Source organism: Hyperoodon ampullatus, assembly GCF_949752795.1.
Source record: "Hyperoodon ampullatus genome assembly, chromosome: 18".
NCBI classification, from domain to species: domain Eukaryota; kingdom Metazoa; phylum Chordata; class Mammalia; order Artiodactyla; family Ziphiidae; genus Hyperoodon; species Hyperoodon ampullatus.
In genome coordinates this window covers 47,332,007-47,359,125 of record NC_136931.1, presented here as the reverse complement: position 1 = coordinate 47,359,125, position 27,119 = coordinate 47,332,007, and the positions used below count along the sequence as shown (strand labels likewise).

The 27,119-nt window shown below is 48.6% G+C and overlaps 1 protein-coding gene across 1 annotated transcript; it reads right to left on the bottom strand.

The window, feature by feature from the left end:
* Positions 1-354: 354 nt before the first annotated feature.
* On the bottom strand, positions 355-6,056 carry LRFN3 (leucine rich repeat and fibronectin type III domain containing 3; the record flags this gene model as incomplete). The annotated part of the gene is made up of 3 exons (XM_079723991.1): positions 5,995-6,056; positions 3,230-4,666; positions 355-820 (listed from the first exon to the last, which is right to left on the bottom strand). Exons 2-3 carry the CDS (start codon positions 4,648-4,650, stop codon positions 355-357), a joined length of 1,887 nt encoding a protein of 628 aa, XP_079580117.1. The 5' UTR covers positions 4,651-4,666; positions 5,995-6,056.
* Between the last annotated feature and the right edge of the window lie 21,063 nt (positions 6,057-27,119).

Below are 27,119 nucleotides of genomic sequence, written 5' to 3'. Positions count from 1 at the left end.
AGGGCAGGCCCAGAGAGGACCCTCAAGGAATGTCTGTTGGTTAAAGGGATAACCATCCTCAGCCTCATCCAGGGACTTCAGACAGAACTGGGGGGTGGTTCTCTCCCCAGAGGGGGCAGCCCAGCTCCAGACCCCTGAACGATGCCCCAGCCCCAACAGACAGAGACAAGGGCAAGGACCCAGGCCCAAGCTTAGAAAAATAGGACTTTCTTGTTGTGCCCCGGTGCCCGCGACACCCTCCCCATCAGAGTTTTAAAAACCGTGAGCAATCTGGTGAGTCTGAAGCCAGGTCCCACGGGGTGTCTGGGTCCTGCTACCCCTGGGGCCAGAAGGGCCGTAGAGGTGGGCGCGAAGCTAGGGTCCCGTGGGTTCGTGGCTGGGCCCCCAGGGCTCACAGTCCAGCTGGACCATGGTGTGGGCCCTGGGTGCGGCCGGCTCAGGAGCCGGCGGGGCCAGCGTGGGGCCCAGGGCGCCATTGGTCTGGGAGCAAACGCTGCTGACAGGCGCAGATGCCTTGGCCTTGCCCGGGGGTTGGCCACCGTGCACCTTGTAGCGCATGAGCAGCACGAAGATGAAGATCAGTACCGAGGCCACGATAACACCACCCAGTGCGATGATCATAGTGCCGCCCAGGAAGGGTGCGTGTGGGGCCCCGCAGGGCCGCAGCGCTGGCTCAGTGGAGAAGCGGTGGCAGCCCACAGGCCGTGTGGCTGTCAGCCCCGTGGCGCCGTCCTCGTACACGGCTAGCACACACAGGTCGTAGGTGCGGCCTGATGCCAGGTCCGTCAACAGGAAGGAGCTGCTGTCGGCTGGGATCATCCTGGAGGCAGAGACAGGTGAGAGTCAGGTCTCCGGTTGCCCAGCACCCACCCTGCACTCTGCCCCAACCCTCCGGGCTGGAGGATTTCCCCCCAGGCCGCTGTCTCATTTCACCCTAGCCCCTGAGTTCCCTGTAACCACTGCCGGAATTCCCTTTGGTCTGATACCCATCAGCTGCCCCATATCCCTCCACTCTGTTAGCCTGTTTCACCCGAGCCCACCCTCTCATTTTCCTGCTGCTCGAATACCCACGTGGTCTCCCTGTGGCCTTAACGCCCAAATTCCCTCTAGTGCCGCTGCCCGCTTCCCCTCTGCGCTGCTGCCCAGCTTCCCGATAGCCCCACTGCCCCCCATGTGGGGTTTCATTGTATACCCCACTGCCTGGTTCCCATCCTGCACTGCCCCCCAATTTCCCACCAGCCTGCAGCCCAAGTTCCCTCTAGCTCTGCTGCCCAGTTTTGCTCCACGCTCCTGCCTGACTTCACGCTGGTCCCCCAACCCTCCTCTCCCCTAGCTCACGGCCCGGGTCCCTCCAGTTTACTACTCCATTTCCCGCCAGCCCACCACCGAGTTCCCTCCAGCCCTGCTTCCAGGCATCTCTCCAACTCAGCACCCAGTTTTGTTCGAATGCTGTCTGGTATCCCTCTAACCTGATGCCCATTTCCTTCTAGCCACATACCCCCCCGCCACGCCCGTCCAATTTCCCTCTAATCCCACCTCCCAGTCTCCCTCTAGACCTTCACCTAACTTCCCTCTGTTCCTCTGACTTTCCTCCAGCAGGTGCCTGGTTCCCCTTCACCAGCTGCCTGACCTTCCTCTAGTGTTAAACCTAGAATTCTCTCTAATCTAACTGCCTGATTCCCCCATAGTGCTGATGCCCGATTTCCTTCTAACCTGCCAATGAATGTCCCCCAAGCCCCGCTGCCGCTGCTGTGTTATTATTACCATATCCACAGCCTGCTTTCCAGTGAGCCCTGTCATCTGTCTCCATTTTCATTAAACTGATGTGCCTCAGTCATCACTGCTGAGTTCTTTTTCTCCCTGTTGCCTTATTTCTTTCCAGTTCTGTCCCCTGATTCTCTTTTATCTCTCTGGCCTGGTTTCTATTTATCCTTATCTTTCCCATTCCCTTTTATCCTAAGTACCCAATTCCACTATATCTCCTTTGGTGGCATGGCACCCTGTTGGAGATTTAACTTGTTTTATAATCTGTTTTATTCTTACACTGCTTTAATGAGGGAACTCCATGATTATCTCTAGGAGGGTGATGATCTAGGAGAGCATTTGTCCCGTCCCCTGCCAGGCAAGGTAGATGGGACTTGTGTGATTTTCAGGTGTGGGCCCTCCATGGAATCAATACTGAGTACTGCTGTCTGCGAAAGGGAGTGGAAAAAGCTCGTTGGATTTCCAGGACTGAAAAGGAAATCAAGTGACTATCTTTTGAGGTTTGGGCTTCTGGGGAAGCACAGGGAACCCAGGTACTGGGTTTACAAGGTGAAGGCCCCAGGCCTTGGGAGGCCCAGTCCTCTGCAGCCAGGTGTCAGGGACTGTACCCTTGGTCCAGCCTGGCAGTGAGAACAGGGAGCCATCCACAGGCATCCATGCAAGCTTGGACTTGGGTGAGATGTGTCAGCACACCTGGATGAGAGCCACCACTAGTGACCACATGTGGCCACAGCAGATGTTCCATGTGCTCTCCGGCTTGGGGGCAGAAGTTATGTAACCCGCCTCCTGGAGTGTGTAAACCCCAAGTTTCCCCAAGTTTTGTGTTTGCAACAAGAGAAGGGAGAAGGGAGCCCCCAGCAGTGGCCGACTGAACATTCCTGTTCACCCAGAGGTGGAGCTTGAACTAGGTTTAATTTGATTTAGAAAACCAAAAGTTGAGATGTCACCATGTTGGAACTCCAAACACATGGAGCAGGTCACACCGCACAAACACAAAGCCTAATCTCTATGTAACCTCCTTCCCCGTTTTCCTTTTAACCTCTGGTCTGAGTTCCTTTGCAGCCAGGCTGCCTCACTGCATTTTCCCCATGATCCGTGTACTCTCCTGCTTGATCTCTTTTTCTTCCTGCAGACTGGCTTGAGTCTAGCCCTGTCATCTGGAAATACCCGGTTTCTCTTTACTACTTAAGTTGGTTTGTATCCCCTCAACTCTGCCCCTCACCCCCAATTATCTTTTTACTCTTCTGGCCTGATTACTATTCTTGCTGCCTTCTTTCTTTTTACCACTGCTGCCAGATTTCTTTTACCCTCTCTGCCTGATTTCTTTTACCGCTGCTGTCTGATTGCCTTTGTAACCTTGCAGCCTCATTTCCAGTGCTGCAGCCTGGGGTATCAGTAGGTGTTCCTCCAACCCTCCCTCCATCTCGCTCCCCCACCCAAACTGCCTGCCGCCTGGACCCTGCACCTGTAGACGAGGATGTCGTCGGCTGAGCTGTTGTACTGGATTTGGTACATGCGGATGCCTGGAATAGGCCGCTGATCTGGCCACTGGACTAGAGCAGCTGTGGCCCCGTGCTCAGTCACCTGGACGCCACGGTCGGTAGGGGGCCCAGCGTCAGCCGCCTTGGCGGAGGCAGAGACCGAGGCGGCAGAGGGCGGGGTGAGGGCATCAGGATCCCCGTCCCGCGGGGGGTCACAGCTTGTGCTGTTGGCTAGCTGGGGGGGCGGTGGGGGGCCGACGGTCAGCTCCACAGCAGCCGTGGCCTCGCCAGCTGCATTGGCCGCAATGCAGGTAAAGGTGCCGCCATCGCCCGGCTCGGTGACCAGCAGCTCCAGCGTCCCGTTAGGGAAGGCGCGAGCTCGGCTCGAGTTGCCCAGCAGCCGGCCCTGGGGTGACACCCAGCGCACACGGGGCTCGGGGTCGCCCACTGCCCGGCAGCGCAGGGCGGCTGGCCGACCGGCAGGCACGGCCAGGGGCGGCGAACGGTGTGTCACCACGGGGGGCTCGCACACAAACTCCTCCTCACCCACAGCCCAGAAGTAGCGGCCACCCAGGGCCGGCGGGGAGGCGCAGGCCTCGAGGTCGTCCTCACGCGCCAGCCGCCGGAGCCACACCAGCTCGCAGTTGCAGTGCAGGGGGTTCCCGCCGAAGGCCAGCACCAGGGCGGACGCGGGGGAGCCGCGGGGCCTGGCCAGCAGCGGCAGGCGGGAGAAGAGTGGGTCGGGTGGGATGGTGGTTAGGCGGTTGGAGGTCATGTCCAGCCGCGCCAGCTTGTGCAGGCGGGAAAAGGCGCCGGCGGGCACGGAAGCCAGTAGGTTGTGGTCGAGGCCCAGCGTGTTGACGTTGCCCAGGCGGCCCAACGCTTCCCAGGGCAGCTGTTCGAGGTTGTTGTAGGAGAGGTCGAGGTCCTCGAGTGTCTCAGCGCAGTCGTCCAGGGCCCCAGCCGCCAGGGCTGCCAGCTGGTTGTTGCTCAGGATGAGGTGGCGTAAGTTGACCAGGCCGCGCAGCTGCCCCTCACCCAGCGAGGTCAGCCGGTTGCCGTCCAGGTGCAGAGCGCGCAGGGCGCGGAGGTCAGCGAAGGCGCCGGCGGCCACGTGGCGGATGGTGTTGCGTGACAAGCTCAGGTGCAGCAGGCCCGTCATGTTGGCCAGGTCACGGCGCCGCACGGTCGCGATGAAGTTGTCCGCCAGGCGCAGCTCGGCCGCCCGGCGGTCCAGCGAGGGTGGAACGAACAGAAGGCCTGCCCCCGGGCACAGCACGCTTAGGGGCAGGGACTGTGTCTGGCAGCGGCAGCGACGGGGACACGGGCTGGGTGTGGCTGGCTGGGGTGGAGACGAGGCGGGGGCCAGCGGCAGCAGGCAGAGGAGCAGAGGGAGGACGGCCATCGCGGGCAGCGGTGGCCTGCAGGGAAGAAGGGGGGAGTTAGGGCGGGCTGAGGCCAGAAGGCGGGGGGCTAAAGGGGGTTGGGGTGGTCTGAGACCAGAAGAGAAGGTCACAGAGCAGAAGACTTGGTCAAAGATGGTCAGAGAGAGGACTGGTCAGACAGATCAAAAGCCAGAGGAGACGGTCAAAGACTCAGAGAGATGTTTCCCGGGGGAACCCAGGGAGCAGAAATGTGCAAAGACGGTCAGAGGGAAGGGAGGTGATTAGAAACGGTTAGCGACAGTCAGAGAACAGGATCAGTAGTCAGGGTGGGTAGAAGGTAAGCCAGAGAGCTTTAGACGTGGTCAAAGAGAGATACTCAGAGATAGCCAAAGAGAGAAGAGTTGGTCAGGGTGGTGGGAATGATTAGAAGTAGCCAGACGTGACCAGAGAAGAGAGGTGGTTAGAGATGGTCAAGAAGATCAGAAGTGGACAGAGAGGGGAAGTGGCCAGGGGTGGTCAGATCCAGGAGAGATGGTCAAAGATGGTCCAAAACTGTCAAAAGGCAGAGAGGCAGTCAGAAAGAGGAGGAGAGGACAGACGTGTCAGAGACAGCTGGACATGGGACAGCTGGTTAGGATGATGGGTGTGGGGAGAAGTCATCAGAGAGAGGAAAGGCAACCAGAGATGTTAGAAATGATCAGAGAACACCAATGAGCAAGAGAGGCAGAGAGAAGAGAGGTGGTCAATAAAGGCCAGGATGGTCACAGACTGGCAGCTGGAGTCAGGAGTGGGTGGAGGGCAAGAGAGATGGTGAAAGATGGTCCGAGAGAGGAAAGACGGATAAAGGGAGTCAGAGAGGAGAGATGGATGGAAGCGGCTGGAGAGAAGAGTGGTAGAAAAAGATGTCAAAGATGGTCAGAGACAGTGACAGGTCAAGGCTTAGAGTCAGGGGTAGACACGGGCACGAGAGCTGCTGAAAGATGATTAGAGAGAGGTACCTTGGACAGCGATGTCAAAGGTGGTCATTGAGTGAAACAGTAGACAGAGGTGGCTGGAGAGAGAAGCTGTGGACAGGGGGGTTAAAGATGATGATCAAAGACAGAAGTGGCAGACAGAGACGGTCACTGAGAGGAGTGGTGGCCAGAGGTAGCCAGAGAGAAGAACAGTGGACAGAAGTGTCAAAGATGATCAGAGAGAGGAGAGGTGAATAGAGATGGTCAGTGAGAGGAGAGGCAGAGAAAGGAGACTGGAGAGCAGAATGGTGGACAGGAGAGGCAGCTGGAGATGATCAAATAAGACAGATGGTAGGAAGACGCTGGAGAGCCGGTGGGGGGGGAGGGGGTGGTGGTGAGTGGGTCACAGACCTGGAGATGCCACCAACTGGGGAAGAGGAGGTCAGAGACGGGCAGGGCTGGCCAAATGTCCAGAGAGTGTTTGAAGCAGAGCAGGAGCTGGAGGCAGACCCTTGTGAGGGGCTGTTTCCTGGGGAAACTCCAAAGGTGCCCAGGGGGACCTGGTAATCCTTACCTCCACTTCCAGTCACAAAGTTCCTCCCAAGTCCCTCCCCACCATGGGGTCTCCCAGTAGTCTTACCTGAGCTAGAAGCCACCCCAAGGAGCAGAGTCCTCAAGCTCCAAGGGGGTCAGGGGTCAGGGCTCTGGAGGGGGTGCCTGGTCATTCCTTCTCTGTCCCCAAGGCCTCTGTAGAGGGACCGTCTGTTGTGTCTCAGCTCAGATTTGTGGCCACGGAGTCTTGATACTTTGATATCCTTGATACTTTGGATCCTAGATCTCCAAATATTGGGCCTCTAAGGGTCCAATTTTAGAGACCCAGGCCCCAGTTTGTGTTGCTTGGAGTCATGGTCTCCCAGCTCCAGTCCTGGGATGCTAAACAGTCAAATGGAGAGTTTAAGATCTGAGTCCCAAGCCCAGTCTTGGGATCCGATACTGGGGTGCTGGGTTCAGATACTGGGGCTCTGAGTCAAGATTTGCCCCAAATTTCAGTATTCAGGTTTGCAGCAAGGACTTCAGGCCCAAACTCAGGTTTAGGCCCTTTGGAATGCCAGGGTTCAGATCTTGGAATCTGAGGCCTAAAGTCTCAGGGTTGGGGTCCCAAATAGTGGGTTCCACGGTTTAGAAATGAGAATCCAGTCCCAGATTTCAAGGTCCCAGGCACAGAACTCAGAGTTCAGCTCCAGATTTGGGGTTTTAGATGCCAAATCTTGAGATTCAGGCTCCAAATCTTGGGGTCCATATTCCAATTCTTGGGGTTCCGGCTCCAAATCTTGGGGTCCCAGGGACTGATGTTGAGATTTCAGCCCCAGATATTGATGTTCAGGCTCCAGGTCTTGGGGTCCCAGCCCCAAATCAGGCTCCCAGGCTTGGGTTTCCAGATCTCTGGAGCCAATCTCGGGGTGCAGGCCCCCGATTTCGGGGTGCGGGTCCTGGATCTGGGGTGGCGGCGTCCCGACTTGCTTCCCGGGCTGCGGCGGGGGCTGGCCCAGAGGGAGGGGGGGCTGCGGTGGGGGCGCGGGGCGGCCAGGGAGCCCCGGGGGCCGGGGTGGGGCGAGGCCTGGGCGCGGACAGACACAGACACGCCGGTGGGGGCACCGCAGCACAGGCTGGGGCGCAGGGGGGAGGGGCCGTGCTCAGAGACCCCTCCCCCGCCGGGGCCGGGGCGGGGGCCGGGCGGGGGCCGGGCAGGCGGGTCGGGTCCTGGCGCTCCCGCGGCCTCCTCGCCGGGAACCCAGGGCCGTGCGCGCACCCGTGCTTAAAGGCGCAGGCCCCGCGCGCGCTCGCACTTAAAGGTGTAGGCAGGTCCCCTCGCTCAAAGGCGCGCCCCTGGTCTCACCTCTCATGGAGTCGTTCTGGCTTTGCTTCGGAAAGAGAATCCTTGGATGAAGAGAGAGTCAGAGAGACAGAGAGAGACACAGAGACTGAGACAGAGAGGCACACAGAGATAGAGAAAGACAGAGATAAAAAGGCAGGCTTAGATTGAGGGACAGAGAGGAGTAGAATGAGAGAGAGGCAGATAGAGAGACAGAGAGATAGGAAGAGACACACATATTCAAGGAGAGATGGAAATACAGAGACAGTGACAGACCCAGAAAGAAAAAGAGAGACAAGAGACAGCACAAGTTAGAGATCGAGATAGAGAGAAAGTCAGAGAGACAGAGAAATGGGAGAGAGACAGAGACAGAGACAGACTGACCTGGGGCAACTCAGCTATGAGGATGGGTACGTGGATATGTGTGTGTCCAGTTCTCATTCACAGCCTTGAATGTGGTTCTCCATCCCAGAGCCCCCGGCCCCCACCGAAGCCTGTATCCTGTCCCTGTGCCTCAGCACCACCTCTCTGGGATGTCCTTCCCTCAGGCGGAGTTTCCTTTCTTGAACCCTGCCCAGCAACAAGCCTGATCTTTCAGGCCAGAGGGGAGACTCTCCTCCTTCCCAAGACTCCTTGCCCTGGCTGCAAGGGGAAAACTTGGCTCCAAGACCCTGTGCCCTCTGGATTTAGAGCTAGACCTCAAGATACACTGGCCAGATATCCCATGGAGGAAGGAGAAATTACGAATTGGGAGAGAGGCAGGGGGTTGGCTGGGTTGACCCAGAAAAGTATGTCCACTGCCTTCCCCCTCCCCAACTCAGGTCCACTGCCCCACAGAATATCCTACTAGAATTGTACTAACACATGACTCACCAGGAGTGGTGTCTTCCTGTGCTGATGCTTGTGGAGGATAGTGGAGGAGAGGATGGGGGGGGGGGGGGGTCCCACATGTTTCCTGGCAGATGGTGTTGCAGGAAGAGGAATGTGGGCCGTGGTCTACAAGCCTGGCCTGGGAACGTTGCTATTGGTTATAGCAGCACGGGGGACTTAATCTTTTGCGAACCCTCATCCGAAGGGGGCACAGCCTTGGCTTGTGGTCATGGCCCTACCCTGGGGGGACCTGATCACAAACCACCCCCGGGAACCCCCAACTGAGCAGAGGAGTAAAGTAACCTTGTTGGGGGCGGGGGAATGAATGCACATCCACCCTGGCATCCCTAGCTCTGCTGAAGGTTTCAGAACAGACTTTTGGCTCCTTCCACTTACGTGTACTGAAAAATTGCAGCTAAAATTAACTCAGCTCTAGGGTCCACCTTTCCCAATCATTAGCAAAGGTTCATCAGTGCTCCTGGCCCAGCACAGCAGATACGGTTTCTCAGATGTTCAGAAGAAGGGTGAGAAATTTCAGAGACGCTGCAGAAGTGGTGGAGGTGGGGGAGATAGAGGAAAATACCTGGAGACAATCCCAAACAGACTGGGATTAGAATTCAGAGGAACTGGCTGATTTGGTGTATGGCCCCAGGAAATAGGCAAGGGAGGGGGAAGAGGGAGGCAGAGGAGGAACAAAGTTAATAGAAGGTGCAGACGAGGAATGGGTTACCTCCTCGGGCAACGGGGGCTCAGTGCTGCTGGGGAACATTAAGGAACCCTGAGAACACATCAGAATTGTCGTTCCTTCCCTTCCTTCCCTGCTGCAAAGTTCAGAGAGGCTGGGGCATTTATCCACAGAATCTTGCCCCCTTTGGTGATGACTGTCCCTTGGTGAGAGGGGGTGGTACTGAAAGCCATCTGAGATCTGAGGTGGAAAAGCAGAGGGATGACTTGCATGAACTAGACCCAAGGTCCTCACACTTTAGCTGCATCAGGATCACCTGGAGGACTTGTTAACCATAGATCTCCAGGCCCCAGTCCCAGAGTTTCTGATTTGCATTTCTACCTTCCCAGGTGATGGTAATGCTGCTGGTCCAGGGACCACACTTTGAGAACCACTGGGCTAAACCAGGAACATCTGCAATGTGCGTGGTACTGTCCACCACACCTATGCCAAAACCTGGTGAACTGAGGGCACGCAGCACCCCAAGTGTGTGCCAAAGAAACCAACATGTTTAGAGACATAAAGAGAGATTTGGCAACAAAGAAAGGCAGACGCAAAGATGCTAGTTCAACATTTACTGTGGATTTCTGGGCATTGTTGTGTGCTGGATGACACTGCAGTAAAAGTGTGACCAAGACAGCGTCAGGTCCTGCTTCACTGAGCTCACATTCCAAAAGGGAGAAAGACACATCTCTAGACAGCCTGGCGTGGTCAGGGCGGGGATGGGAGAAGCTTGGGCTAGAAAGATTGGGACTGTCATGACAGAAGGCCAGGCCATAGTGGTCAAAGTGTACTAGGGGAAGCACAGGGAAAAATAATAAGGGCTCTGATGACAAAGCACAGGCCACAGTGGTCAGGGCTCTCATGGGGGAAACAGAGGGTGTGGGCCCCAGAGGCAGAGTCCAACCCTTCTCCCCCCAACTCCCCCACCCCCGGAGTCAGGAGGGCTTCCCGGAGGAGGGGGTCTTTATACTGAGATCTGAAGGATAAGTGCGAATGAAGCAGGTGGGCAAAGGGACCCCCTATGCCGTTTGTGTGCCCTCATGCCACAGCATGTGCAGTCTGGGGGGGGGTGGTCCCTGTGGTCCCTGAATAGCACCGTGTATGTGTCTGCATGTGCTGTAATCTCTCATTAGCTCCTGGAAGGGGATCCTGGTGGGATGCTCGTTTGGGGGACTCCGCTTAATTGCTGCATTTACATAATTGCAACATCTGGAGAAGGGGACAGAAGCAGTGGAAACAGCCACAGCAGGAAGAATGAAGTTAAATTGCCTGAGAGCTGAGGGAGACTTGGGAGGAAGGGAACTGCTCATATCGACACACAGAATCTGCCCCAAAATACACATCCATACTCACACATGCACATCACATACTCAGAGGCTCACCAGAACACACATGGATACAGCAGGCACATGGAACTTATATCACCTGGACTCATGTTCAAATACAGGGGCATACAAAAGTGAATACTTAGACACACTTCCAACACACACACACAGACATGTGAGAGGTCACATGTGCAGAAACACACTCTGCACACAGATTCTCTCTTGTACGCATGTGTGAGCCACACTCCCACACATATGCACAGAAACATTCAGAGAGTCACATCAGACACCTCCATGGGATGGGCACACACATGCACATGCACATGTGTGCACATATACATTCAAACCAACGGACTCTGTCTGCCAAAAAGGGGTCGCTTTATAAATAAACTTAGGCCCCTTCCAAGTCAGGGGGTTGTTAGCGCAAGAAGGGATGGAGGCGGTATCTCCTTATCCTCAACTAGTACCTACCAACTCCTTGTACAGCCCAAGTCGTCAATGGGGTTCATTGAAATTAGCTTGGCTTTGTAATTAGCACATGAATCAGAGCTGAGAACTAGGGACTCACTTTAAAGATCATGTCTGAAGGTGCACCCCCATATGGAGGGGTCAAAAGAGTGGGGCAAGGAGATGAGTACATCCTCTCCATCCACACCCCATACACGCATACTAACCACCCTAAATCAGATTGATGGGTCCCAAGCAAGCATTGACTTCTACACAGCAACCAGGAGACCCTCTACATGAAGTTCTGCTGAACTACGTGGAAGACGGAATGCAACTTTCAAGGTCTGCTCTAATGACTTCCAGCTATCAACATGGAAGAAGACTTCCATAAGAACATGGGGAAAGGTTTACATTTGTGCAAAGAATGGAGGGAAATATGCCGAAAACTTTTAACTAGCAAACATAGAGACTTTGGGCCACTGTATAGACCTGCTCTGTGAAAGCCTGAATGCCACAGTTGGGGATTAGAGGTTCATTTTACAGAATGACAGGAGGGCTCAAGCTTTACTGATATCTGGGGCCAGAAAGGAAGGATCAGTGTGTTAGTGAATGTAATGCCAGCTGCTGTAACAAATAACCCCCTGACTCTCAGTGACTTAATACAATAGTTTATTTCTCACCACAGGTGTCCTGCGTGGTTGGCAACTATCCTCCATCTGCTAATTCACATGCCAGATCTGTTAATCTTGCGCCTCCATTATTTCCTAGGGCTCAGAATTATCTGCTTCTACCTGGCAAATGGGAGGAGACAGAGTGGAGAAGTTTCACCAGCTTCTTAAAAAAACTTGGCCCAGAAGTGACCTTCTACAGATTTCCCTTCTGCTCATATATTATTGGAGAGATGCAAGGGGGGTTGAGAACATATTTCTGGGCTGGGCAGCTCCCTCTCAGTCACAATTATGCAAGGAGAGTGTGGATTATAATGGAGCCAACATCAACCACCACCAGATCCACAACCTCAGGGGAGGCAGCAGAAAGGGGCTATGGGATCTCCTTCCATCCACTACATGGAGTCCTGCTCCAGGGAGAAGTTCCCAGCCCCACCCTGGCCACCCACCCACCCACCTACCCTGGTTCCCTGCCTTTGGGGTGGGTGACCACAAATTTGACTCCTTTGAGGGCAAAGAGAATCTGGCTTGATTTGATAAATCTTTAGTCACTGCAGAAGGATAATGGTGAGAGTCCGACACTTTCTCTAAGCATTTATGGAGCCCTTCCTGTGTGCCAGGCCCGATGCTGGGAACATGCCCATGAATGAGACACGGTCCAGGCTTTGGAATTGTGTCTCCTCACAGGGCAGAAAGAGAACAGATGATTTCTGAACCTGTGCTTGTCGCTGTGATATTTCATTATGAACAAGATGGGAGCAAGGGGAGGGGCAAGGAAATCACCAAGTCTGTCTGTCTGTTGGTGACGGTTGGGGTGGGGGCACCATTTGAGGGGGTCACCTGGACCAAAAGGGGATAGAGCTTCCTAGGTGTGAACATAATCCCTGTGTGCAGACCCGTGTGCTAATCAGAAACCTATGATTCCAGTTCCGAACACAAACCACTGCTGATTCAAGTGCTAATCAGAAATCTGATCCCTGTGAAATCTGATCCCTAATCAGAAATCTGATCCCATGTTCTGATTCATGTGCTAATTATAAATCTATGTTGATTGCAAACTCTGTCCTGGAGCAGGGCTAAATCACAAACTTGGGCAGGAACACGTGCTGATAACCATCAACTCAAAGAGATCCACGTTGCTAATGGCCATCTAGAGTCGATTCCCGTGTTAATTACAATCTTGGGATAATTTAATAGAATGATCAGAGGGTGTTAAATTCATAGTGAAGAAGACTCTGAAGACTCTCAGACTCTGAAGCCTGACAGCCTGGGTTCAAATTCCATTCCTGTAAAGAGGGGGCTGATAGTAAATCAAATGTCTTTTGGGAGAATTAAATGAGTTCATACAAGTAAAGCGCTGGGAGCAGGGCCTGGCATCTAAGTGCTTACTCGCTAAGTACTAGCTGTAATAATAATGATAATATGCAGCCAACAGTTATTGTTCTGATTTCATGTAATTCTCATAGCGGGCCCTACCTGCAATCTCTTCACCACCTTCCTTGGCCCAGGTCTGAGGGCCTCATCCTCTGGAAAGGTTTCCCAGAGCTTCTCAGGGACCAGGGAGTCCCCAGTCCCGCCTTCGCCCCTATCCCTTTCAGCACCCTTCCCAGGCCAGGGCGTAACCACTCAATAGCCACCTGGGGGCAGCAACACACCGTTCAGCAGCTGCGCGCTCGGCGCATTGTGGGGAGCGTAGGCTTGAGGGCAGGTTAAGCCGTGGCTTGGGTCAGCATGCGAACTGCGTTTCCCGGAAGGCCACGCGACACCCTCGGCCTCACCTTGCTCAAATCTGGAAGCGGAGGTCTCGCCCCCACAGAGAGCGCGCCTCCAGAGCGGCGCGGGGGATTATGGGGTGTAGGGACTGAGGCCCGCGGGGGGAGGAGGGATTGCTACGCAGGCGTGGGTGGCCTGTAGCGCCCGCTGGACCTTAGCGGGTGGGTGGCCCTGGAGCCACAGACGCGGAGCTGAAGTTGAAGCAGCGGTGGAGGATATGCAGTCCATTACTCGAGGAAGAGCGGGATCCCCGCCCCCCCGCCCCACACTGTGTGTGCCCTGGAACCAGCTCACCAGCCGTCAGGCTCTCCCCTGCATCTCCACTGTCCCTAGTATTTCCTTGGCGCTACAGTATATATATTTTTAATGTATTTATTTATTTTTGGCTGCGTTGGGTCTTTGCAGGCTTTCTCTAGTTGTGGCGAGCGGGGGCTACTCTTCGTTGCGGTGCGTGGGCTTCTCATTGCAGTGGCTTCTCTTGTTGGGGAGCACGGGCTCTAGGCACACGGGCTTCAGTAGTTGTGGGCTTCAGTAGTTGTGGCTCGTGGGCTTCGTCGCTCCGCGGTGTGTGGGGTCTTCCCAGACCAGGGCTCATACCCGTGCCCCCTGCGTTGGCAGGCGGATTCCTAACCACTGTGCCACCAGGGAAGTCCCAATGCTCCAGTCTTAAGAGGAAAAATAAAACCAAAACCTTCTTTTCTTTCATTTCCTTTTATAGCCACACCCCCTTTAAAAAAAACCCACCTTACTACAGTAATGTTCAACCATGCACAAAAATAGAATAGTACAATCATCCTCCAGCTACCCATCCAACAATTATCAACATATGACCAGTCTTGTTTTATTTTTTCCGCTTCCCTCCCTGGCTGAATTTGTTTAAAGCAAATGCCAGACATCATATGAGTTCATCCATAAATACTTCTGTATGTATCTCTAAAATATAAGGTTCTTAAAAAAAAACACCTTTATCACACCTAAAAAATGAATAATTCCATAATATTGTCCAATATCCAACCCATCACCAAATTTCCCTGATCATCTTATAAATGTCTTCTAACCGTTAGCTTGTTCAAATCAGAATCCAAACAGGATAGTGCATTGCATTTTGTTGGTACCTCTTTAAGTCTTATTCAACGACAGTTCCCCCTCACTCTCATCTATCTCACAGTCTGGTTGCACTTCTTGGTGTCCTTTAATATGTTCTTCTGTCCCCTGTATGCCTAGGTGTGAACTGGTGCAAACTGGTAAATCTAGAGGCTGGGTCAGATTCAGATTCAATTTAGGGGTAAGTATGCTTCATGGGTGATGACAAGTCCTTCCATCAGGAGGCACATAATACTGCCTGGATGTTTCTTTTTTTGTGTGATGTTAATAGTCAGTGTTGGGTTTGAGTGTTGTCGGCCTGATCCATCCATTATAAAACCACAGCCAAACTTCAGGAAGGAAGTGTCTCCATGCTCTCCCCTCCATCTCTCTCCCTCTATTTCACAAATGTTGTCGCCTGTTGCTAAACCTCTTCCTTGTTGCTAAGCTCAAGAGGCAATTCTCCATCCTCAACTCACTGGTCCTGTAATAACGGACCTGTCCTATGCTGTCCAGTAGGGTAGCCACTAGCCACACAAGTGGCTTTTGAGAGGTTAACTGGTTCTAATTGAGATGTGTGCTGTAAGTATAAAATACACACTGGGATTTCAGAGACAGTACAAAAAGAAGAATGTAAAATATCTCAAGAATTTAAAAAATATTGATAACATGTTGAAATGATAGTTTTGGGATATATATATATACACGAGAGAGCTATTTTATTAAAAGTACTTTCACCTGTTTACTTTTTAAGTGTGGCTACTAGAAATTTTAAAATCACCTATGTGATTCACATTACATTTCTAGTAGAAAGTGTTGTTCTAGACCAGTGGTTTTCAAGTGTGATCTCTGGACCAGCAGCGTTGGCATCAGCATCACATGACATCTTGTTAGAAATGCAAATTCTCTGTTGCCCTGGACCTACTGAACCAGAGTCTCTGGGGATGGGACCCAGCAGTCTGCATTTTACTAAGTCCTCCAGACTATTCCTGTCTGAAAACTCCCCTCCCAGTTTCTGTGACACAGTACCCTCCCAAACCCATCTACTTCTCACCCCTTCACTGTTAAACCCTGGTCTGAACATCATTCGGTCCTACCTGGACCACTGAAATTGCTTACAAACTGGTTTCCTGGCATCTAATCTTGTACCCTACTTGTAGTTCTCACACACAGCTCTGGGGCTCCTCCAAAGACATAAATCAGATCACATTACTTCCCTGCTTAAGACCTTCCAGTGACTTCTTATTGCATTTAGAATAAAACCCAAACTCCTTCCTGTGGCCCCTGCAGCCTCCCCACCTTCACATCATCCCCCAGCTCGCCCTTCGCTCTTTCTGCCCCAGCCTTGCCACCTTTCTCGCTGTTGCTCACACTCCCAGCTCTTTCTTGCCTCGGGGACTTTGTGATGGCCATTCCCTTTTCTGAGAACACGGTTCTTTGTAGGACTGGCTCTCTCTTTTCCTTCGGGCCTCAACTTAGATGTCCTCATCTCCATGCTGCCATGTGTCATTAAAGCCCGGCTCCCCACACCCATGTTCACACAATGTCACCCACCTTTCATTCTCAGCATGGCACGTACCACACACTGTTCTTCACTTGTCTGTCTGTCACCTCCACTATCATGTACGCACACGGGGGCAGGAACTCATCTCTCTAGCCCACCACTTTGTCCTCAACTCCTCCCACAGTGCCTGCACACAGTAGGTGCTTAAAAAAGGTCTTTTCACTGACCCAGCATGTGAACTTCTACAGCTACTCCTCCTCAGTCTCTCTTGCTTCCTCCACCTGCTCTGAAATCAGAGGACCGTTGGCATCCATGGTGTTTGAAATCTCAGAACGTTCCCCATGACAATCCTGGTTTCTGGTTTCTGCCACATTGGGATATCTGACAACACAGAGCCCACTTTCCAACTTGGGACCGGTAGGCTGGAGCTGCTATGCCTGCGAGGGCTTGCTGAGGATACAGAAAACAAAGAACAGAGGGACATTAACACATCGGGGTGGTTATGCAGCAGATGGAGGTGCTGAGGGGCCAAACAAGAGCCGGTGAAGCCAGCGGAAATTAACAGCAGTGGGAAGCCACCGCTGCTCCAGGCTGGAAGAACAAAGGGAGGAGGTGGTGTCACCAGAGCCCAAAGTCACCTAATAGAAGCTGGAGCCCCAGTGGGATTGTCTGGCTGGCTGGACTGTGGAGGGGGCACAACCACAGAGAGAGAGGGAGGAGTTACTGTGAAAGGGGAGAATTGCTCTGGCCTCTTCCTCCTACCCTCCAGGCTCCTGCCACTGCTTTCCACTGGCGGAACCCCAGGTGAATCCAGATGAAGGCGAGATGGAACTGTGGCCTGGGATGCAGGCAGAAAGGGGAGGGCAAGGAACAGGTCGGGGCAAATACAGCCCAGAGCAGCACAACATGGGTTCCCCTCCATGCACCAGGGATCCCACTTGGTTGTCCCACGCCAGGCCTCGCTCACTGATTTACATTATGTGTCTGGCTGCAGTAGAATTAGGGTTAGGGTTGTTTGCAACTCCAATGTTTCAGTTATCTATTGCTGCATAACAAATTATCCCCAAATTAAGCAGCTTAAAACAACCATTTTCTTTTTCTTCCAACTTCATGGATCAGAAATTCACAAAGGGACTTCCCTGGTGGCGCAGTTGTTAAGAATCTGCCTGCCAATGCAGGGGACATGGGTTCGAGCCCTGGTCCGGGAAGATCCTACATGCTGCGGAGCAACTGAGCCCATGTACCACAACTACTGAGCCTGCGCTCTAGAGCCTGCGAGCCACAACTACTGAGCCCACGGGCCTAGAGCCCGTGCTCCGCAATGAGAGAAGCCACCGCAATGAGAAACCCGTGCACCGCAACGAAGAGTAGCCCCCGATCGCCACAACTAGAGAAAAGCCAGCACGCAGCAACGAAGACCCGATGCAGCCAAAAATCAATAAAATAAAATAAAATAAAAAAGAAATTCACAAAGACCTCAGTGGGGCTGTTCTCGTGTGGTGTCTGTGCTGTGGCTGGAGTCCGATGTTGACTGGGGTGGGGTCATTTGAGAACTCTAGGGGCTGATGTCCAAGGTGGCTCACTCGCACTGCTGGCAATGTTGCTGGCTGTCGGTTGAGAGCTCAGTGCGCTGTTGACCAGAGCAACTACACGTGGCTACTCCAGCATGGTGACCTTACATGGTGGCTGGCTTCTTCCAGAGCATGTGTTCCAAAAGATCCAGGCAGAAACTGTATGTTTGTTTGTTTGTTTTTATGACTTGGCCTCAAAAATCCCACAGCATCACTTCTGCAGTCACAGACCCACCCAGATTCAAGATGAAGCTACATAGATCCCACCTTTTTTTTTTTTTTTTTTTTTTTGCAATACACAGGCCTCTCACTGTTGTGGCCTCTCCCACTGTGGAGCACAGGCTCCAGACGCGCAGGCTCAGCGACCATGGCTCACGGGCCCAGCCGCTCCGCGGCATGTGGGATCTTCCCAGACCAGGGCATGAACACGTGTCCCCTGCATCAGCAGGCGGACTCTCAACCACTGCACCACCAGGGAAGCCCAGATCCCACCTTCTGGTGTGAGGAACTTGCTACAAAGAATGTTATTTGAGGCACTGGTAGGAGTCCTTTTCTGTCCTGACTCTAGACATTCTCCTGAGATGAACTTCTCTGTTATAGTCTGGTGGCTTTGATGACTAACCACATGGCTACGATTCCAAGCCCTATTTGCAGCCCAGACCCTCTCTTGATGTATAGAATGGTTATCAACTGGACATCCCTCCTCCCAGATATTATGTAGACACTTCAAAGTATCTAAACTCAGGTAATTCTTTTTTTTCTTATTAGTTATCTATTTTATACATATTAGTGTATATATGTCAATCCCAATCTCCCAATTCATCACACCACCACCACCCCTGCCACTTTCCTTGGTGTCCATACATTTGTTCTCTACATCTGTGTCTCTATTTCTGCCCTGCAAACCGGTTCATCTGTACCATTTTTCTAGGTTCCACATATATATGTGTTAATATACGATATTTGTTTTTCTCTGTCTGACTTACTTCACTCTGTATGACAGACCTCTAGGTCCATCCACATCTCTACAAATGACCCAGTTTTGTTCCTTTTCATGCCTGAGTAATATTCCATTGTATATATGTACCACATCTTTATCCATTCGTCTGTCGATGGGCATTTAGGTTGCTTCCATGACCTGGCTATTGTAAATAGTGCTGCAATGAACATTGGGGTGCATGTATCTTTTGAATTATGGTTTTCTCTGGGTACATGCCCAGCAGTGGGATTGCTGGGTCATATGGTAATTCTATTTTTAGTTTTTTAAGGCACCTGCATACTGTTCTCCATAAGGGCTGTCTCAATTTACATTTCCACCAACAGTGCAAGAGGGTTCCCTTTTCTCCACACCCTCTCCAGCATTTGTTGTTTGTAGATTTTCTGATGATGCCCATTCTAACTGGTGTGAGGTGATACCTCACTGTAGTTTTGATTTGCATTTCTCTAATAATTAGTGATGTTGAGCAGCTTTTCATGTGCTTCTTGACCATCTGTATGTCTTCTTTGGAGAAATGTCTGTTTAGGTCTTCTACCCATTTTTGGATTGGGTTGTTTGTTTTTTTAATATTGAGCTGCATGAGCTCTTTATATATTTTGGAGATTAATCCTTTGTCTGTTGATTTCTTTGCAAATATCTTCTCCCATTCTGAGAATTTTCTTTTCATCTTGATTATAGTTTCCTTTGCTTTGCAAAAGCTTTTAAGTTTCATTAGGTCCCATTTGTTTATTTTTGTTTTTATTTCCATTACTCTAGGAGGTGGATCAAAAAAAATCTTGTTGTGATTTATGTCAGAATGTTCTTCCTATATTTTCCTCTAAGAGTTTTATAGTGTCCGGTCTTACATTTAGGTCTCTAATCCATTTTGAGTTTATTTTTGTGTATGGTGTTAGGGAGTGTTCTAATTTCATTCTTTTACATGTAGCTGTCCAGTTTTCCCGGCACCACTTATTGAAGAGACTGTCGTTTCTCCATTGTATATCCTTGCCTCCCTTGTCATAGATTAGTTGACCATAGGTGCATGGGTTTCTATGCATGGTATCTCTGGGTTTTCTATCCTGTTCCATTGATCTATATTTCTGTTTTGTGCCAGTACCATATTGTCTTCATTGCTGTAGCTTGGTAGTATAGTCTGAAGTCAGGGAGTCGGACTCCTCCAGCTCCGTTTTTTTTCCCTCAAGACTGCTTTGACTATTCGGGGTCTTTTGTGTTGCCATACAAATTTTAAGATTTTTTGTTCTAGTTCTATAAAAAATGCCACTGGTAATTTGATAGGGATTGCATTGAATCTGTAGATTGCTTTGGGTAGTATAGTCATTTTCACAATATTGATTCTTCCAATCCAAGAACATGGTATATCTCTCCACCTGTTTGTGTCATCTTTGATTTCTTGCATCAGTGTCTTATAGTTTTCTGAGTACAGGTCTTTTACCTCCTTAGGTAGGTTTATTCCTAGGTATTTTATTCTTTTTGTTGCAGTGGTGAATGGGATTGTTTCCTTAATTTCTCTTTCTGATCTTTCATTGTTAGTGTATAGGAATGTAAGAGATTTCTGTGCATTAATTTTGTATCCTGCAACTTTACCAGATTCATTGATTAGCTCTAGTAATTTTCTGATGGCATCTTTAGGATTCTCTATGTATAGTATCATGTCATCTGCAAACAGTGAGAGTTTTACTTCTTCTTTTCCAATTTGTATTCCTTTTATTTCTTTTCCTTCTCTGATTGCCGTGGCTAGGACTTCCAAAACTATGTTGAATAATAGTGGCGAGAGTGGACATCCTTGTCTTGTTCCTGATCTTAGAGGAAATGCTTTCATTTTTTCACCATTGAGAATGATGTTTGCTGTGGGTTTGTCGTATATGGTCTTTATTATGTTGAGGTAGGTTCCCTGTATACCCACTTTCTGGAGAGTTTTTATCATAAATAGGTGTTGAATTTTGTCAAAAGCTTTTTCTGCATCTATTGAGATGATCATATGGCTTTTATTTTCAGTTTGTTAATATGGTGTATCACATTGATTGTTTTGCATATATTGAAGAATCCTTGCATCCCTGGGATAAATCCCACCTGATCATGGTGTATGATCCTTTTAATGTGTTGTTGGATTCTGTTTGCTAGTATTTTGTAAAGGATTTTTGCATCTGTATTCATCAGTGATATTGGTCTGTAATTTTCTTTTTTTTGAGTATCTTTGCCTGGTTTTGGTATCAGGGTGATGGTGGCCTCATAGAATGAGTTTGGGAGTGTTCCTTCCTCAGCAATTTTTTGGAAGAGTTTGAGAAGGATGGGTGTTAACTCTTCTCTAAATGTTTGATAGAATTCACCCGTGAAGCCACCTGGTCCTGGACTTCTGTTTGTTGGAAGATTTTTTTTTTGCGGTATGTGGGCCTCTCACTGCTGTGGCCTCTCCCGTTGTGGAGCACAGGCTCCGGACGCGCAGGCTCAGCGGCCCATGGCCCACGGGCCCAGCCGCTCCGCGGCATGCGGGATCCTCCCGGACCGGGGCATGAACCCGTGTCCCCTGCATCGGCAGGCGTACTCCCAACCACTGCGCCACCAGGGAAGCCCTGTTGGAAGATTTTTAATCACAGTTTCATTACTTGTGATTGGTCTGTTCATATTGTCTATTTCTTCCTGGTTCAGTCTTGGAAGGTTATACCTTTCTAAGAATTTGTCCATTTCTTCCAGGTTGCCCATTTTATTGGCATAGAGTTGCTTGTAGTAGTCTCTTAGGATGTTTTGTATTTCTGCAGTGTCATTGTAACTTCTCCTTTTTCATTTCTAATTTTATTGATTTGAGTCCTCTCCCTCTTTTTCTTGATGAGTCTGGTTAATGGCTTATCACTTTTGTTTATCTTCTCAAAGAACCAGCTTTTAGTTTTATTGATCTTTGCTATTGTTTTCTTTGTTTCTATTTCATTTATTTCTGCTCTGATCTTTATGATTTCTTTCCTTCAACTAACTTTGGGTTTGTTTGTTCTTCTTTCTCTAGTTCCTTTAGGTGTAAGTTTAGATTGTTTATTTGAGATTTTTCTTGTTTCTTGAGGTAGGCTTGTATTGCTATAAACTTCCCTCTTAGAACTGATTTTCCTGCATCCCATAGGTTTTGGATTGTCGTGTTTTCATTGTAATTTGTCTTTAGGTATTTTTTGATTTCCTCTTTGATTTCTTCAGTGATCTCTTGGTTATTTAGTAACATATTGTTTAGCCTCCATGTGTTTGTGTGTTTTACATTTTTTCCCCTGTAATTGATTTCTAATCTCATAGCGTTGTGGTTGGAAAAGATGTTTGATATGATTTCCATTTTCTTAAATTTACTGAGGCTTGATTTGTGATGCAAGATGTGATCTATCCTGGAGAATGTTCCATGCGCACTTAAGAAAGTGTAACCTGCTGTTTTTGGATGGAATGTCCTATAAGTATCAATTAAATCTATCTGGTCTATTTTGTCATTTAAAGCTTGTGTTTCCTTATTAATTTTCTGTCTGGATGATCTGTCCATTGGTGTAAGTGAGGTGTTAAATTCCTCTACTATTATTGTGTTACTGTCGATTTCCTCTTTTATAGCTGTTAGCAGTTGCCTTATGTATTGAGGTGTTCCTATGTTGGGTGCATATATATTTATAATTGTTATATCTTCTTCTTGGATTGATCCCTTGATCATTATGTAGTGTCCTTCCTTGTCTCTTGTAACATTCTTTATTTTAAAGTCTATTTTACCTGATATGAGTATTGCTACTCCAGCTTTCTTTTGATTTCCATTTGCATAGAATATCTTTTTCCATCCCCTAACTTTCAGTCTGTGTGTGTCCCTAGGTCTGAAGGGGGTCTCTTGTAGACAGCATATATATGGGTCTTGTTTTTGTATCCATTCAGCAAGCCTGTGTCTTTTCGTTGGAGCATTTAATCCATTCACGTTTAAGGTAGTTATCGATACGTATGTTCCTATTACCAATTTGTTAATTGTTATGGGTTTGTTTTTGTAGGTCCTTTTCTTCTCTTGTGTTTCCCACTTACAGAAGTTCCTTTAGCATTTGTTGTAGAGCTGGTTTGGTGGTGCTGAATTCTCTTAGCTTTTGCTTGTCTGTAAAGCTTTTGATTTCTCCATCAAATCTGAATGAGGTCCTTGCCGGGCAGAGTAATCTTGGTTGTAGGTTCTTCCCTTTCATCACTTTAAATATATCGTGCCGCTCCCTTCTGGCTTGTAGAACTTCTGCTGAGAAATCAGCTGTTAACTTGTGGGAGTTCCCTTGTATGTTATTTGTTGTTTTTCCCCTGTTGCTTTCAATAATTTTTCTTTGTCTTTAATTTTTGTCAATTTGATTACTGTGTGTCTCAGCATGTTTCTCCTTGGGTTTATCCTGCCTGGGACTCTCTGTGCTTCCTGGACTTGGGTGGCTATTTCCTTTCCCACGTTAAGGAAGTTTTCGACTATAATCTCTTCAAATATTTTCTTGGGTCCTTTCTCTCTTTCTTCTCCTTCTGGGACCCCTATAATGAGAATGTTGTTGCATTTAATGTTGTCCCAAAGGTCTCTTAGGCTGTCTTCATTTCTTTTCATTCTCTTTTTTTATTCTGTTCCACGGCAGTGAATTCCACCATTCTGTCTTCCAGGTCACTTATCTGTTCTTCTGCCTCAGTTATTCTGCTATTGATTCCTTCTAATGTATTTTTCATTTCAGTTATTGTATTGTTCATCTCTGTTTGTTTGCTCTTTAATTCTTCTAGGTGTTTGTTCTTTAATTCTTCTAGGTCTTTGTTAAACATTTCTTGCATCTTCTCGATCTTTGCCTCCATTCTTTTTCCGAGGTCCTTGATCATCTTCACTATCATTATTCTGAATTCTTTTTCTGGAAGGTTGCCTATCTCCACTTCATTTAGTTGTTTTTCTGGGATTTTATCTTGTTCCTTCATCTGGTACAAAGTCCTTTGCCTTTTCATTTTGTCTATCTTTCTGTGAATGTGGTTTTCCTTCCACAGGCTGCAGAACTGTAGTTCTTCTTGCTTCTGCTGTCTTCCCTCTTAAACTCAGGTAATTCTGATACCCAGTTGCTGATTCGGAATCACTATTCTTCAAGATGAATGCTATATTTCTTACAGTGGCATTCATCTCTGCCTCTGGACTTTAGGGATTCACCAAGACAATCTCTAAGTGGTTTCTCGCCTGTGAACCTTAGTACATGCTCTTCCATTTGACTGACTGTGCTCTCATTTTTAATACACATGTCTGGGGTTACCTCCATTGGAAGCGACTTCCTTTCTCAGACTGGGAGAGATACCTGCCTCAGGGCCCAGCAATGGCCTGGGCCCCTACATTCACTGCATTTCAGGAGCCTGTGTCTGTGTGGCCTGCCACTGTACCTGCTTTCTGCCTGACTCTTGTGAATGGCTAATAAGCAGCCATTTAATGGATTGTGGAAGTCAGTTATGCTGAGATTCCCAGAGAGATATACCTCCCTATTCACACTCATATAATCCTCTCCCCTTGAATCTGCCTTGGACATGTGACTTGCTTTAACCAATAGAATATGACAGAAGTCACCCCCAGCCAGTTCTTGGCTAAGCCTAGGATTGTCAGTTTTTGCTTCTGTGTACTCATGAGCTCTGAGCTCCTTGTTGGGGAGACCACATGGAAAGGCCATGTGGAGACCTAAGGAAGCCAGGTAACAGCGAGAATCGATGCCCCTCATATATGACCCCAGTTCAGCTGTTCTAGTTATCCCTTAGCCATTCGAACTTTTCCCAAAGCACCAGACATGCAAATGAAGAAGCTCTCTTGGATGTTCTTTTTTTTCTTGGATGTTCTAACCAGAGCTGACATCATGTGGAACAGAGACAAACCATCTCTGCTCCTATTCAAAATCTTGAAACACAGGACAGTGAGCAAATAATAACACAGTTGCTGTTTTAAGACATTAGTTGTAGGGAATTTTGTTATGCAGCAATGGCTACCTGATACACACTGAGTAAACTATTTCCTATTCCTCTGTACACTCACTGCCCAGATCGGGGTTGGCATATTGTATGCATTCATTTATTTGCTCACTCATTCATTGATTCATTCACTAATTAATTCTTTCACCAGATATTTATTGAGATCCTGCCATGTGCCAAGCTTTGTTCTAGGTGCTGTGGATACACTGGTGACAAGACAGACAAAATCATGGAATTCATATAATATAAAGTGTGATTTCAGTGTAAGAGCAATCATCCTGGGTAATGTACCAGAATGATTGGCCAAAGACAGAGTAAAGAAAGCAAGAATGTATTATAGAACAGAAACATAATGTTATACCAGCTGGGTTTATGTCTCAGCCATTTGGGGGAAAATATCAATTTGGAGCCTCATCTTGCATGATAAATGAAACTAAATTCCAGATGGACTAGAGGAAAATGTGGGAAGAAAATTACACAATAAAAATCTTGAAGATGAAATAAATATTTAATAACCTCTGGGTTGGAAAAGACTTTCTGAACTTTAAAAGAATAAATCACAGGGACTTCCCTGGCGGTCCAGTGGTTAAGACTCCATGTTTTCACTGCAGGGGTCATGGGTTCGATCCCTGGTGATCCCTGGTTGGGGAACTGAGATCCCGTATGCTGTGCGGCACAGCCAAAAATAAATAAATAAATAAATAAATTTAAATCCTGTTAAAAAAAAGAACAAATTACAAAGGAAAGGACTGATGGGTTTGACTGCATAAAAAGTTAAATATCCCATATGTTCAAAAAGGGCATGACGGGGCTTCCCTGGTGGCGCAGTGATTGAGAGTCCGCCTGCCAATGCAGGGGACACGGGTTCGTGCCCCGGTCTGGGAAGATCCCACATGCCGCGGAGCGGCTGGGCCCGTGAGCCATGGCCACTGAGCCTGCACGTTCCAGAGCCTGTGCTCCGCAATGGGAGAGGCCACAACAGTGAGAGGCCCATGTACTGCCAAAAAAAAGAAAAGAAAAGGGCATGACAAAAATTGAAGTTAAATCAATAGTAGAGAAAAATATTTGCAACAGGTATGATAGAAAAGTGGTTAATGTAATAAAGATATTAATAAATTAATGCAGAATTAACAGGAAAAGCCAATACCCAAAAGAAAGATGAGTGATTAATATGAAAAGACAATTCAAAGAAGAAATACAAATAGCCAAAAAAGATGAAAGGCAAGTTTATCCCCAGTAATATTCAAATAATTTGCCACTTGAAATACTGAGATGCATCCCTTTGTCTGTCAAATCAACAAGGATGTTTGAAATGTGGTTCCTTTGGTGAGGAGAGTTCAGGGAAATGGGAGACCCTGTTCACATTCACTATGATTGGGCTGTGAATGGGAGTGACCCTTCCAGAGAAGGATTGGGCAGCCTGAGTCCAAAGCCTGAGAATGTGCATATCTGTTAATTCACCATTTACCCTGCTAGGAACTTAGCCCCTGGAAAGAATCCGGCAAGTGGAAAAGATTTCACTACAAGGATTTTTATAACACCATTTAAAAAATAATAGCAAAATGAACAAAAACTAATTGGAAAGAAGTTGACTGTGTCCTACTAGCATTTGACAAAGATCCATGGGATGTTAATTGGTATTTGAGAATAAAGGCTCCTTGATAAAATAAATGTGGGAAATGCTGGCTTGAAAGAAGTTAGGTGAGCTGCAGGAATTTTCCTCAACATGCTAGAGTCCATGATAACTGTATGAGGGTACCTCCTAGGCATTTTTTTCCTGAATGTATTTATTTATTTCTGACTTCATTTTCAGTTCTTTAGCAGTTGTTGGCAACTATCATGCCATTTCTTCTCTCTCATTCTATTGGCCACCTCACGGCCCAAGACCTGCTCAGATTCAAGGGGTGGGGTAATAGACTCCATCCTTTTTTTTTTTTTTTTTTTTTAATTTTCTTTTTATTAGTTTCTGCTTTATAACAAAGTGAATCAGTCATACATATACATCTGTTCCCACATCCCCTCCCTCATGCATCTCCCTCCCTCCCACCCTCCCCATCCCACCCCTCCAGGCGGTCACAAAGCACCGAGCTGATCTCCCTGTGCTCTGCGGCTGCTTCCCACTATCTATCTACCTTACGTTTGGTAGTGTATATATGTCCATGCCTCTCTTTCCCTTTGTCACAGCTTACCCTTCCCCTTCCCCATATCCTCAAGTCCATTCTCAAGTAGGTCTGTGTCTTTATTCCCGTTTTACCCCTAGGTTCTTCATGACATTTTTTTTTTTAATTCCATATATATGTGTTAGCATACGGTATTTGTCTTTCTCTTTCTGACTTACTTCACTCTGTATGACAGACTCTAGGTCTATCCACCTCATTACAAATAGCTCAGTTTCGTTTCTTTTTATGGCTGAGTAATATTCCATTGTATATATGTGCCACATCTTCTTTATCCATTCATCCGATGATGGACACTTAGGTTGGGACCTAATGAAACTTCAAAGCTTTTGCACAGCAAAGGAAACCATAAACAAGACCAAAAGACAACCCTCAGAATGGGAGAAAATATTTGCAAATGAAGCAACTGACAAAGGATTAATCTCCAAAATTTATAAACAGCTCATGCAGCTCAATAGCAAAAAAACAAACAACCCAATCCAAAAATGGGCAGAAGACTTAAATAGGCATTTCTCCAAAGAAGATATACAGACTGCCAACAAACACATGAAAGAATGCTCAACATCATTAATCATTAGAGAAAT